The following is a 13,969-nucleotide window of genomic DNA, read 5'->3' on the forward strand; positions in this document are numbered from 1 at the left end:
TGAAACATGACTTTTAGTGAATTGCTTCGGTACTCTTATAAGAACTGATGTGGCTGATACAGAGAAGCTGACAGAAAGTGTTGAGCCACAATTAGTCGTGTGCAGATGTAAATATGAAGACTCACCTGATACAGTCAGTGTAACAGCATCACTGGTCACTGATCTCTGTGGGTGTGATGATGTCTTTAACTCACAGCTGTATTCACCAGCATCAGTGTCAGACACAGCTCTAAAACTCAACTCTGCTTCTGATGTTGTTGAATGTGGATGATATGGATTGTGAGTGCGTCCATTTTTAATCCATCTGTATTTCCACTCAGTGTTTCCTCCTGTCTGTATGTCACATGTGAGAGTGACTTTCTCTCCAGTGAACACATGCTGATCTGGACTCACCTTCACTAGAGGCTTTGCTGAAACATGAAAGTAAATAATGAAAACACAGCACAGTTGTGTACTTTTAAAATGATTTTTATAAGAAGAAGACATACACTTTTTATTTCAGTTTGTGAATTATAATTAATTGTTAAAAGTTAAGCAGCACTAGAACTAAGTATTAAGTCCTGCACAATGCATTTCATACACTAAGTATGTGTATCTTGGCATAAAGCCCTCCGTCCTAAACATCTGCTCAGTAAAGACACCTGCATACACTGGATGTCAAGTCACTTCATAACAGAATTAGTTGATTACAATCTTTGCTTTGACACTTCTGGATTAAAAAGCTCTTTTGTGTCTCTGTACAGATTCAGGAGGATCTCAGCAGCAGGAATAAGTGGATGGTTCATTCTAAACTTTTGTTGTTCTTGTGAAAATGACGGGAGTATTTGACTGCAGGCTGTTTGTAAATCAGTCACTGTGCAAAGGAAAAATTGCAGACAGAATGTAGTTCTCAAGGAGTGGCTGAATCTGACAGCAACTGCATCAAAAAAAAAAAAAAAAAAAAAAAAAAAAACACCTTTAATTCCAACCAATAGTGAAAAAGGATGGATAGGACCAGGAACCGCCATAAATATAGCTTCTTTTATATAGTATTTTACTCTGTAGCATTTAAATGTCAAAAATGTTTTTTTTTTTTTTTTTTTCCTGAGATCCTTGTTTCTAGTCAAAATATCTAATAATTCTTACACTAAGAAGTTTTTTTTCTATACAGGGAAAACTTATTGTCTTGTTTTAAAAATAACGTCACATAGAGTTAGCAAAATAATCTTGTTTTTCGCTTTGAAATAAGATTATTTTGCTTATGCCACTGACTGATTATTCCTTAAGACAATCTTTTTTGCTTGTTGACAAAATGCTTCTTAATTTAAGAATGTTTAGATATTTGGACTAGAAACAAGACAAAAGAAATCAGCGCATACCCCCATACGGTTGATATACGCTGCCGCCGCCATACTGTCCGTCCTGACCAGCACGTGTTGCCGCTCCAGCACCGGAAAAAAACGGTGGAGAGCGAGGAACACTGCCAACAGCTCCAGGCGGTATGCCAATGCAACTGGGTACCTTTCCACAGGTCCGCAGCCACATGCCCGCAACGCACAGCCCCCCAGCCTGTGTTGGAAGCGTCTGTTGAAATGACAACAAGACTGGACGCCTGTCCTAAAGACACTCAGACCTGTAGGAACAAGGGGTCGCTCCAAGGGCTGAGGGTGCGGCGCACAGTGTAGTAGCAGAGACTTGGTGTGCGCGCGCATGCCATGCGCGTCTGGTGACTTGATCGTGAATCCAGTGCTGAAGTGGTCTCATATAGAGTAATCTGAGCGGCGTGAAAGGGCTGCGGATGCCATATGCCCAAGGAGCCTCTGAAACAGTTTCAGTGGGACCACTATTTTACTGTCGAGCTCTCTCAGACAGTACAGCATTAGCTAAGCGCGCTCTCCGGAGAGGCGCGCTGCCATGGTGACCGAGTCTAGCTCCAGCCAGAGAGAAGAGATCCTCTGCACAGGGCGAGTTTGCTCTTTTCTCGGTTGACCTGAAACCCCAACAGGTGGAAATGCCGGAGCACCTTGTCTCTGTGCATAATCAATTGCTCCAAGAGTGGGCAAAAATCAGCCAGTCATCAAGAAAATTGAGTATGCGGATGCCCGCGAGCCGAAGGGTTGCTAAGGCACCCTCCGCAGGCTTGGTGAGGACCCGCGGGGACAGAGAGAGCCCGAAGGGGAGGACTTTGTATTGCCAAGCTCGACCTTCGAACACAAACGGCAGAAACTGACGAGGAAGAGTGGAGGCATGGAAATACGCGTCCATCAGGTCTAATGCTGCAGACCAACCCAGAGGACGAACGCACCGGAGGATGCGCTTCTGCGTGAGCATTCTGAACGGCAGTATGTGCAGACAGCGGTTCAAAACGAGCAGATCTAGGATTGGCCGTGACCCACCGCTCTTTTGGACACGATGAAGTGCGGTCTGTGAAACCCGCTCTCCATCTCGGCTGGAGGGAGCGGCTCGATTGCACCCTTTGCCAGGAGGACAGCAATCTCCTCTCGCAAGACAGGGGTGGACAGGAGGCTGACCCTGGTGAATACACACTCGTGACTTGGGGGGCTGTTTCGCGAACTGAATCGCATAGCTGAGTCTGATTGTGAGTATGAGCCACTGCGAAGAGCTGGCCCGTGCTAACCAGGCAGGCGGAGCTCTCGCTAATGGACTCATCGCTGACGTACCAGCAGTGGGGCAGCGTGGAGTGGGTGTGCTGATCCGGGAAGCGCGCGGGTCCCACGGAAGAGCTGGAGGTGAGAGATTTGCTCTCACTTCGCACCTGAGCTCCGGAGGGGAGGCTCGAGGGGTGGGAGAAAGGAGACCGTCCTCCCAGCGCTCGTGAGCCACTGGCGAAACGCACCGAACCTGCAAGCTAGAAAGCATAGCGTCCCAGACTGGCAGATTTTGGGCTGTCACATCTGGGGAAGTGGAAAAGAGCTCTTTCATGATGTTTTCATGGCAGTAAAAAGTGCCAGCGTGGAAAGAGCAAGTTCCCTCTTCTCCCGATGGCCTGTCCCAGGGATGCTTCGCGGTCCGTTGCCGGACTTAGGGGCGTTCTGGGCAGGGGGGCTGCCTGCTTCCATCACTAGAGGCTTTGCTGAAACATGAAAGTAAATATTGAAAACACAGCAGTTATGTCCTTTTCAAATGATTTTATAAGAAGGAGATTGATGTGGCTGATACAGAGAAGCTGACAGAAAGTGTTGAGCCACAATTATTGACGTAAATGTGCAGATGTGAACATGAAGACTCACCTGATACAGTCAGTTTAACAACATTACTGGTCACTGATCTCTGTGGGTCTGATGATGTCTTTCCTTCACAGCTGTAATCACCAGCATCAGTGTCAGACACAGCTCTAAAACTCAACACTGCTTCTGATGTTGTTGAATATGCATCATTTGGATGGTGAGTGCGTCCATTTTTAATCCATCTGTATGTCCATTTAATGTTTCCTACTGTCTCTATGTCACATGTGAGAGTGACTTTCTCTCCAGTGAACACATGCTGATCTGGACTCACCGTCAGTTCAGCCTTTGGTCTCTCTGCATTAATACACACATAAAGAAAAAAAAGATAAATATTATCTCAACATTGCTTTCTTTGATCTAAAAATATTCTGCTACATTGTTCTATTGTGACAAATACAAAGAATAAATAACAAAATGTTTTATAATGTGAAAACTTTTGAGAAATATCAGATTTGTCTAAAGTGGTCATGACATGAGAAATAATGTGACATAATAGCTCTTCCCTCCAACACATTATTATGTTAGTTTTACTGTTTAAAACATCTACATCATAACCAAAGCTTTTTTTAAATTAAGGTGTAAAAACACTCATTTGCCAATGAGGCATGTTATGTAACAGAGGGGTGTGCATTAGTCGCTCACTGACAGACTCTTGTCTATGTTGAATCCATGTTAAAAGCAAGCATCAGTGATTATAATCACAAATTATGATAAGTGCACAATCTACACTCAATACACTGTACAGAAAATGTTTCTGTTATTTTCTAGTCTGCTCATCTGTAAGAATAATCAACCAGCTTTACTGACAAGATGGACACGACAATCACCTTTGATTAATTGTACTGCCCTACTTAAAATCACAAGTGATTCTCAATGAACATATAAAAAAAAACTGTTAAGTGGAAAAGGCACAACCACTTTAACAAATCCAACCAGCAGTCACAAGTGGATAAATCAAAGCACCGCCTTAAATAATTCTTTATTTTTGATAACTATTTTTACTCTGATCCAAATCTCAAATTTAGAAGATCTCTAGCTACTTCTGTTATACCGAGTTCAACATATTTACTACATTTATAAAATACAGCGCCCACTTTCATTATTAACTGAACAATGCAAATGTGTCTGCGTTCAGATGACTGAAACAGCTTTCAACATAGCTGGCATGACCAATGACCAATTGTTACATCACCACCGCAAACAGTTCAGCCTTCAAGAGATTTCTTAAACAAAAACTATATTAATTATTTAAATGATTTAAAAACTAAACTAAAAATAAGAAAATGTCTCTTTTAAATGGTCAAAAATATACTGGAGCTCTGCGGTGCAGCTATCTAGTGGTAAAAGTGGTCCTTCCTCAACCATGTGAAGTCCTTTATGTTATCAGAAAATTAGGTCTTTCATAAGATATGTCTTTTATGAAGTGTATTTAACATTAGCTGCTTTTACATAACATATATTCTGCCATTAATTTTCCTTTGGCTTAGTTCCTGACTATCAGGGGTTGCAAATTATTCCAATATACATTTTCATATATGTCCTTCCAGCCGCAACCTATGGCTAACATATGATATATATATATATATATATATATATATATATATATATATATATATATATATATATATATATATATATATATATAAATATTGTTTTTTCATTGATTTATTTAAATCATCAAAGTAAAACAAAAAAGTGTCTACATCAATACTATAGTGATCAGATTATCTACCTGCAGGGTGTTTTGTAAATGAGACACAGTTTAATGGAGAGACAGTACAGGAGAGTCCCAGGCCTGCCGCTACCGGAGGGGCAAGGGGGGCAAAAATTGCCCCCTCAGAAATAATTTGTAGGCCTAGTAACCTAATGGTTTATGATGGCGTTTTTACAAATGCTAATCGGACAATATGATGGAAAAAACTCACTTATGATAGCTTAAAGGCCCATGCACACCAAGACGTTTTTTGCCCGCATTTTCCGTCGACGTTTAACGCCTCGTGACTAAATAAAGGGTGTCAATGTGATCGTGCACACCAACGCGCAAAACGGCAGGCGCAAAAGCGTCATTTAAAAAAAAAAAAAGCCTCCTGCAAATTTTTTTGTTTTGACGCACCACGTCAAAACCTTCTCCACCAATCAGATCAGCACTTTTGTTCACGTGTACAGAGCTGCTGAATTTACAGTAATGCTTAGTTCACACTAGAGGATTTTAAGCCTGATTTGAGCCCGATTTGGAAGTTAACGAGCTCGCCGACAGATCGGGCTGTGATCGGGAAGAAATCTGCGGGTGCAGGGCGCTCGCCGCTCTTTATGTGTGAACTACTGAACAACGCATCAACGAGGCTCGCTGACGCGTCGCCGACACCTCGCAGACGGAAATCCAACATTTAGCATGCTGAATATTCCAGAGCTGTCGGCCGACTCAACCCCACGTGTGGTCAGATGTAGTGACGAGCTGCAGCCAATGAGAGAGCAGATCAGCATGAGCTGAATGGCTGTGTGTTCAGGAGCTCAGCAGAAACATCTGTGATTGGTCAGAATGGGCATCAGTGCACTCGCTTCATTCTGCGTTAGCACAGACATGAGAGTAGGCTATATTAACAGTGGAACTAGAATTCTGTAACTATTAGAATTACCATACTGCTCATTCTGACCGTTCTCATATAAAACGCCATATTGTCACAACATATTTACATTCAAAGCTATTACTGAGATATTAAAATTAAGCTTTGAATGTCTGGCATCATATTTAATGACACCATTACCCTAAAATATGATCTTTTTTTTGGTAATACAGCCTATAAATATGTAGTTAAGATACTAAAACACTTAAAGGTTTGGCTTTCATTTTCACTTTCAAACAGGAGCTATTTCACTGCACAGAATATGCTGTTTTGAAAGATATCTGAAGTAAATTGATGTTTTTGCCATCAGAAAGTTTTGTTTATGTTAGCAGGAAGTTGCTAGGCAAGAAAATGCACACATATTTAAAGTCACAGTGAAAAGTATCAGACATGCATGCAGTCATTTTGACCAATATGGTAATTTAAGGCAGAAATGCTCAGTTCTTTACTGTTTTGTAATAAAAAAATAATAACAATGTCAGAAAGAAATACACGGATAGTTAGAAAACGACAGGGTGTTATAAATATGTTAGTTTTATTTCAAAGAGTTATAAAATTACAAAAATTAAAAACTCTCTGTGTATCTATCCACTGGAACCTGCAGATGAGTGATTAATCCTCTGATAGATCAGCTGATTTGACGATGTTTTGAAATGCTTTCTCCAAAGCCTGAAACGCTGTCAGTGATGTCATCAGCACACAAGCAGCCAATAGTGTTCAGTTTTTCTGACGACTCCTCCCTCAAAGTTTCATTGGCTGTGGTTTGGTAGCTTGAATGAGCTGTTGGGGAATGAGTTGTTGTCAGATCATGTAGTGTGTGACCCTCCTCTTGTGGATCATTCGCAGAGTGTTGCGTAGTGTGAACACCACAAAGACACAAAGTCAAGTCATGTAGTGTGAACGGCACAGCGATCTGCTGATGTTTAAAATCCTGTAGTGTGAACTAGGCTAAACGGCACTTGGAGGCGCTCAAGCGCAAAACTGTCAATGCGAGCGCACATTGAAGAAGATGCCCAGAGGCGATATGAACGTGGAGCTGCTTATTGCTCTGGTCAACAATAATAATTTCTTCATCGCTAGAGCTGGAGCTGCTGCTTGAACCATCCATGCTTGTTCGAGTCACCAGTAATTTTAACAACAAACGTGTGAACTTCCTCTCCTCCTCTACTTCTGTGTTATAAGCGGGTGTTAGGGTGTGCAGCGCCATCTAACGTCAAAAGAGTAATTTTGCATACTCTTCAGCTTGACGCCAGTGAAAAGCGATAGGGTTTGAACACTGAAAAACATCTCGTAAAACGCTGCCGATAAACGCAAACGAAAAGCGTTCAGTGTGTAGGAGCCTCTACATAAATTTTTATTTTTACCTTTACAATGATGAAAAAAAGTTATATAGCCTATTGGGTTGCGTGTTATTCATGCCAAACTTTAACAATCTTTCACAGTAATAACGTCTCGGGTTACGTATGTAACCATAGTTCCCTGAGAGGGAACGAGACACTGCGTCTAACCAGAACGCTTGGGGAACACCTCTTTTATACGCGTCTTGAAGCACATGTGAAATCAATCTAATGTAATTAAGCAGGTGTCATCAGACCAGAGAGTATAAAAGCCTGTACTGAGCATTCAGTATCAACTTCGAATTTGCTTGAAAGAAGTAACAGGCAGAAGAGAGTATGGCGGAGTACGCAGTGTCTCGTTCCCTCTCGGGGAACTATGGTTACATACGTAACCCGAGACGTTCCCCATCTAGGGAACTTCAACACTGCGTCTAACCAGAACGCTAGGGGAACGCAATACCCACTAGGCCAGACTCACTGCTGACTGTGAACGCACACTACGCAGTGAGAATAGAGGACCCTGGTGAGGGGTCTACATCGAGTTGATAGTGACGCACAAATGTATGTGGAGTCGACCATCCTGCCGCCAAGCAAATGTCAGAAAGGGCTGAGCCCGAAATAGAAGCTTTGGAGGCCCCGACAGCCCTTGTGGAGTGGGCCTTTACAAATTTAGGTGCAGGGCGTCCAGCAGCCTGATAGGTAATTGAGATAGTCTCAACTATCCAATTACTTATTGTCTGCTTATTCGCCGGACTCCCCCTTTTTGAGGGTCCGAAGCAGACCAGTAACTGTTCACTCTTTCTCCAGTTGATAACCCGGTTAACATATGTATTCAGAGCTCTAACTGGGCAGAGTAAGTTTAACTTCTCTTGGTCCGACGACTGAAATGAGGGCGGGTGAAAGGCCTGTAGCACAGCAGGTCTCGCCACATGAGTGGGCACCTTAGGCACGTACCCCGGTCTGGGATAAAGAAAGGCTTTGGACATGCCTGGAGCAAACTCCAGAAATGAAGGTGCAACTGACAAAGCCTGGAGGTCACCAACCCTTTTTAAGGAAGAAATAGCTAATAAGAAAGCTGTTTTTAGTGTCAGAAACTTATCTGACGCCTCCTGCAGTGGCTCAAATGGGGGAACAGAGATGCCCTCGAGCACCAATGTTAAATCCCATGTCGGTACCCTGTGTGTGCTGACAGGCCTTAGCCTTATGGCTCCACGAAGGAAGCGACGAATTAGCGGATCCTATCCTAGTGACTCATCATCTAGGGGAGAACGGTAGGCCGCTATAGCTGACACGTACACTCTCAGAGTGGATGCAGCTAACCCAGCAGACAGGCGATCTTGGAGAAATTTCAGCACTGAGGCTACCTGACAGCTGACTGGGTTCAGCTGGTGTTCTCTGCACCAAGCTGAAAAGAGAGCCCATTTTAGGGCATAAAGCTTCCTTGTGGAGGGAGCCCTGGAGCTTAGAATGGTCTGAGCAACCTCGGTTGACAGTCCATACTCTATGAGGTGGGCCCCCTCAGAGGCCACACCCACAGTTTCCACAGGTCGGGTAGGGGATGAAGTATCATTCCTCCTGCCTGGGACAGAAGGTCCCTGCTGATGGGGATCTCCCACGAGAGACCCGCCAGCAGGGCTATGAGGGCTATTAGATCTGGGAGAAAGTGTTTTAAGGCCAGAAACACGGCCATCATCTCCAGGCAGTTTATGTGCCAGTAACGATGATGTTCTACCCATCGTCCCGCTGCGGGAAGCCCCCTCAGGGTTGCTCCCCAGCCCGTTAGAGAAGCAACTGTCATAAGCATGACGCGATGACAGACAGCCCCCAACACTGGGCCCTGGGACAGGAACCAGGGCATTTTCCACATACTTAAAGAGCCCATATTATACATGAAATAGGGTCATATCTTGGTTGTAAGGGTCTCCAACAACAGTCTAATATGCATGCAAGGTCAAAAAACACTTTCATGGTCTTATAATCTGCATTTATTTTTACCTAATTATCCCAGCGACTCCTGTATGAATCGTCCAGTGATTCATTTGTTCCCAAACCCCTCCTTAGCGCGAAGCTAATCTGCGCTGATTGGACCAATGACAGTCTGTCGCGATTGGTCGACTGCCTTCAGTCAGAGAGGGAAATGGCCAATAGCTAATCAGCAATTTAAAAAGTAATCACAGTTCATACACGCTCGATAGTGTAGGCGTGAATTTTAGCTGCCACACTATGGCGAGTGGATAGTGCCACGGATAACCGAACGAAGGAGACAGTCGTGTACTCGCCATACCACACACACACAAAAACACACACACCTCCGGATGACAACGCTTCCGCTTCCGCCCGCACCCGCCAGGTTTTAGCCTGAGAACCCGCTCCGTTTTCTGCCCGCCGCGCCCGGTCCCGCTAGAGCGGAGAACACAACCAAAAATCACCCAGTATACAGTCCAGACAGCCAAGCTGTCTGTATAGACACATACACACAGCACAAAGCACACAGAGCTCGTTCGTTCGCTCTCTCTCGCTCTCTCTCATACGCTCTCTCATACCAAGCAGACTCTCTCTTTCTAATTCGCATAGCAATATCCGTGATATTGCTAGACAGCCCGCTCCCGTCCCAAATTAAACCCGTTACCGACCGCTCCCGCGATTTATTCGAAAATTTATTCCCGCGGCTGTCCCCGCGCCAGATTTCTGCGGCGCGGGAATAAATTTCCGAATAAATCGCGGGAGCAGAACTCTAGCACGGAGCTCCATAAACAAACAGCACGCGTCGCGTTTTTAACGTGACTTTGCACGCGATAAGATAATATATCCAGTTAACCTGATACAGTACACGCGGTTACAAGTAACAAATCACAACTAAATACATTTGCAAGCTAGAGTCAACGAGGCAACAACTTTAACCGCACATACTTACACTTGAGAAATGTAGGAAGAAACCCATCCTGACGTCCATCAGTTACTCTTTACTGATCCTTCCTTTAACAAACTCAGATGAAGTATTCTTTGTAGCATGTAGCTTCCAGAAGTTTCCAACTGCTTGGTTATAATGCTGAGGTTTCATCTTTGGGTAGAGACTCAATATATCCATCTGCAGTGTGACTTCAATCAACCGGCATGTTTGTGTGTGTGTGTGTGTTTGTGGGTGTGTGTGTGTCTGGGTTTCTGCGTCAGAGGGTGGGGCCTCAGGTTTGAAATCTCCCGGGTTTGCGCGTGCACGTGAATAACTTGGTTTCGTTCGTACGTCATGGCGAAACACCTAATGAGTCGGTATCAAGGCGACTCGTTCGAAGCACTATGAGTCGACTCTTTTATAGATGAATCAACAGTTTTAAACACTGTATTCTTACAGATTTAAGCCTTAGCTGGATACTTCACTTCACTTAGAGCTGTGTTACACACTACATGGAGGGGAATTTTCAAAAACCCATAATATGGGCTCTTTAAGGCTCGAAGGCAGCGCCGCGAGACCTTGATCATGCGGATCAAGCCCGTTGCTTCCCAGCCCGTTAGAGAAGCATCTGTCATAAGCATGACGCGATGACAGACAGCCCCCAACACTGGGCCCCGGGACAGGAACCAGGGCATTTTCCACATACTTAAGGCTCGAAGGCAGCGCCGCGAGACCTTGATCATGCGGAAAGGATTCCCCTTGAGGGAAAACCCCCTGGATTTGAGCCACCACTGCAGGGGTCTCATGTACAGCAGACCGAACGGAATCATGCTGGCTGCTGCTGCCATGAGACCCAACAACCTCTGAAAGTGTTTCACAGTGATGAACTGGCCTAGTTTGACTCTGTGTACGGCTGACTGAATCGAAGCCATTCATGGCGGGGACAGACGTGCTCGCATCGTCATGGAGTCCCATAGCACACCTAAAAAAAATGGTCGTCCTGGCTGGAACAAGCACACTTTTTACGGTGTTTAACCGAAACCCCAACCTTCTGATATGGGTGAGAACGACATCCCGATGCCGAACTGCCATATCATAAGTCTGAGCTAGAATTAGCCAATCGTTTATGTAGTTTAGGATACGTATACCCTGCATACGAAGTGGAGCTAGTGCCGCTTCGACTATTTTGGTGAAGGTTCAAGGTGACAGAGCTAGGCCGAATGGAAGAACCCGATACTGGAACGCTTCGCCCCCGAAAGCGAACCTCAGGTATTTCCTGTGTTGGGGAAGGATGGAAATATGGAAGTATGCGTCTTTCAGGTCTATCGTCACAAACCAGTCCTCGGACTGAATTTGTGACACCACGTTTTTGATGGTTAACATCCTGATCCTGAGGGCCCCGACGGACTTCCTTTTTGGGAACTATAAAATACCGGCTGTAAAACCCTGACTCTCTGTCGAGTGGGAGAACACGCTCTATTGCGCCTTTTATTAATAAGGCCAGTACTTCCTGTTCCATAACCAGAGCCTGTTCTGGCTTCACTATGGTGGGTGCAATACCGTTGAAGCGAGGTGGGCGTGCACAAAACTGTATTTTGTAGCCATGTTCTACTGTGAACAGGACCCACTGGGACACCATCGGCAGGTGTTTCCACGCTGCCAAAAAATGTGCTAGGGGTACCAGCCTCTCGAGACTGGCCTCTGGTTGTTCTTTGACCCCCCCCACAGAGGGTGTGGGGCCCCCAATGCCCTCAGACACTGAGGAACGCCCACCCCGGGAGACACAGAGCCCCCTACCAACATAAGTGGTGAGGTGGCCTCTCCCTTTCACCACGGACCCTGGTTCAGTGAGAGCGCTGAATGGTGCTCTTGGTGTCCAGGGGGGGCCCTGGGAAGCCTGACTCCCAACACGTCAGGATTTCGTTTTATCCTTTGTACTTCATGATATGAGGAGCTGGTTGACGGCTGGGGCTGTCTTTTAACAGCCCCCTGACTTTTTGATCTTGGGGGGGGAAGTGCCCGAGGGAGCTAGAGCGTTTTTTAACTCTGTCGAAGGATTTGGCGACGCGATCGACGTCGCCACCGAAGAGCCCTGAGCTCGATATTGGAGCGTCCATAAGAATAGCTCTATCGGTTTCTGACACTTCTGCTTGTGTCAGCCAGAGGTGCCGCTCAGTAGCCACCAGGGTAGCCATAGATCGCCCCAAACTAGAGACTGCCTCTTTAGTAGCTCTTAAAGCTAGATCTGACACCCGAAGAGCTTCTCGAAGCTGTTTGGGTGTTGCTCCCCCACCATCTAGGCACTCTTTAATTAGGTCAGCCTGATATGCCTGCAGCACTGACATGGTGTGCAGGCATCCAACAGACTGACCAGCCGTCATATATGCTTTGCCGACTAGACCCGATGTTTCTCTTAATGGTCTCGACAAAAAAGGAGGGACCCTTGCAGATTTTAGATCTGGACGACGATGACATGCTAAGTCCTCTTCTATCATTGGCATTACTGTACATGCCTTTTCCCCTAGCCCACGAACTGCTGAATAAATAGCTGTTTTTGGTGTCATTAACCATGCTGAATACGGATTTTTCCATGATTTAGAAACCGCATCATGTAGCTCCGGACAAAAGGGGAGGTCCCTTAGTGGAGGATCTACTCTGCTGGGTAATTCTCTCTCATCCAGCATTCCTGTCAGACGCAGCTGCTGCTGCTCACGTGCTGGCTGCCAATCTATTACTTCAAACCTGTCAGCAGCATGTGAAATCACCTCCACTAACTCCTCATATTCCACTGACTGGGGCGGCAGATTCCCCGACCCTCTTTGTATTTGTTGCTGCGGCGCCTCGGTTTCCTCGGAAACGGAGGACGCCGCCCTCCCACGAGGCGCAGAAGAAACCGCAGAGCGTGCTTCTGACGCTCCCGAAGGAGGATTAGATCTCACGGATCCAGAGAGAGAAAGGACAGAGTCCGTCTCCATCTCATCCGCCAGATCTAGCTGCGAACCCCACGACCGAAGTCGATGCTCAGCCTCAGCACGAGCGAGACCCGAACCGCGAGGAGCGTGCGTCACGGGAGCTTTATTAAAGAACTCCCTCCGACTACGCAGCTCTTTAAGGGAGAGAGCGTCACAGTGTCCACAGTCAGCATTCTCAAATGCTGCCAGGGCATGCTCCTCTCCCAAACACTCTAAACACAAATCATGTGAGTCACCAGCCGTAATAAAGCTAGGGCATGGAGGCACACAACGTTTAAAGTTTTTCTCTGCCATACCAAAATAAAAAAGTAAGTTGTCAGTTTTTTTGTATTTTGTGTATGCAAATCAGTAATGAAAGTTCACAGAAAGAGGGTGTATTTTCACGTGCGTGCTTCTTGAAAGCAAAGAAGTTGATACTGAATGCTCAGTACAGGCTTTTATACTCTCTGGTCTGACGACACCTGCTTAATTACATTAGATTGATTTCACATGTGCTTCAAGACGCGTATAAAAGAGGTGTTCCCCTAGCGTTCTGGTTAGACGCAGTGTTGAAGTTCCCTAGATGGGGAACTGTAAATTTAGGTATCTTTTTAAGGTATTTTCCTGGCTATATAATGTTTTGAAATGTATATAAATAATCTGTTAAATGACATTAGATTGTAACATTTTACTTTTTCCTAACACTTGTGTGGGTAATAGGCTACGTAAAGCGTGATGACTCGGTTTAGCTGATTTCACTATATTTATTTACCGGTTATACGAATTATTCAATAAACTAACCGAGGGTTAGCTTGCATGTGTGGGCATACTTTGTCGTCTTTACCTAAAATTTTAAACATTTATAGGCCAATTATTTAAAATAAACCAGAAAGAAATAAAGAAAATAAAATAGGATTTTAAGCACTCGTTTGACGCTGAA

At 45.0% G+C, this 13,969-nt stretch overlaps 1 protein-coding gene across 4 annotated transcripts in view; it reads right to left on the reverse strand.

Annotated features, from left to right (window-relative positions):
• Positions 1-13,969, reverse strand: part of si:cabz01036006.1 — a 156,163-nt gene that overhangs the window by 103,260 nt on the left and 38,934 nt on the right. For all 4 annotated transcript variants that reach the window (XM_021477672.3, XM_073907933.1, XM_073907935.1 and 1 more), the window contains 2 exons: positions 3,231-3,521; positions 126-410 (listed from right to left, as the gene is read on the reverse strand). In XM_021477672.3, coding sequence (XP_021333347.3) covers positions 126-410; positions 3,231-3,521 — 576 coding nt within the window. The remainder of the gene's footprint in view (positions 1-125; positions 411-3,230; positions 3,522-13,969) is intronic.

Source organism: Danio rerio, chromosome 7, assembly GCF_049306965.1.
Source record: "Danio rerio strain Tuebingen ecotype United States chromosome 7, GRCz12tu, whole genome shotgun sequence".
In the NCBI taxonomy this organism is placed as follows: domain Eukaryota; kingdom Metazoa; phylum Chordata; class Actinopteri; order Cypriniformes; family Danionidae; genus Danio; species Danio rerio.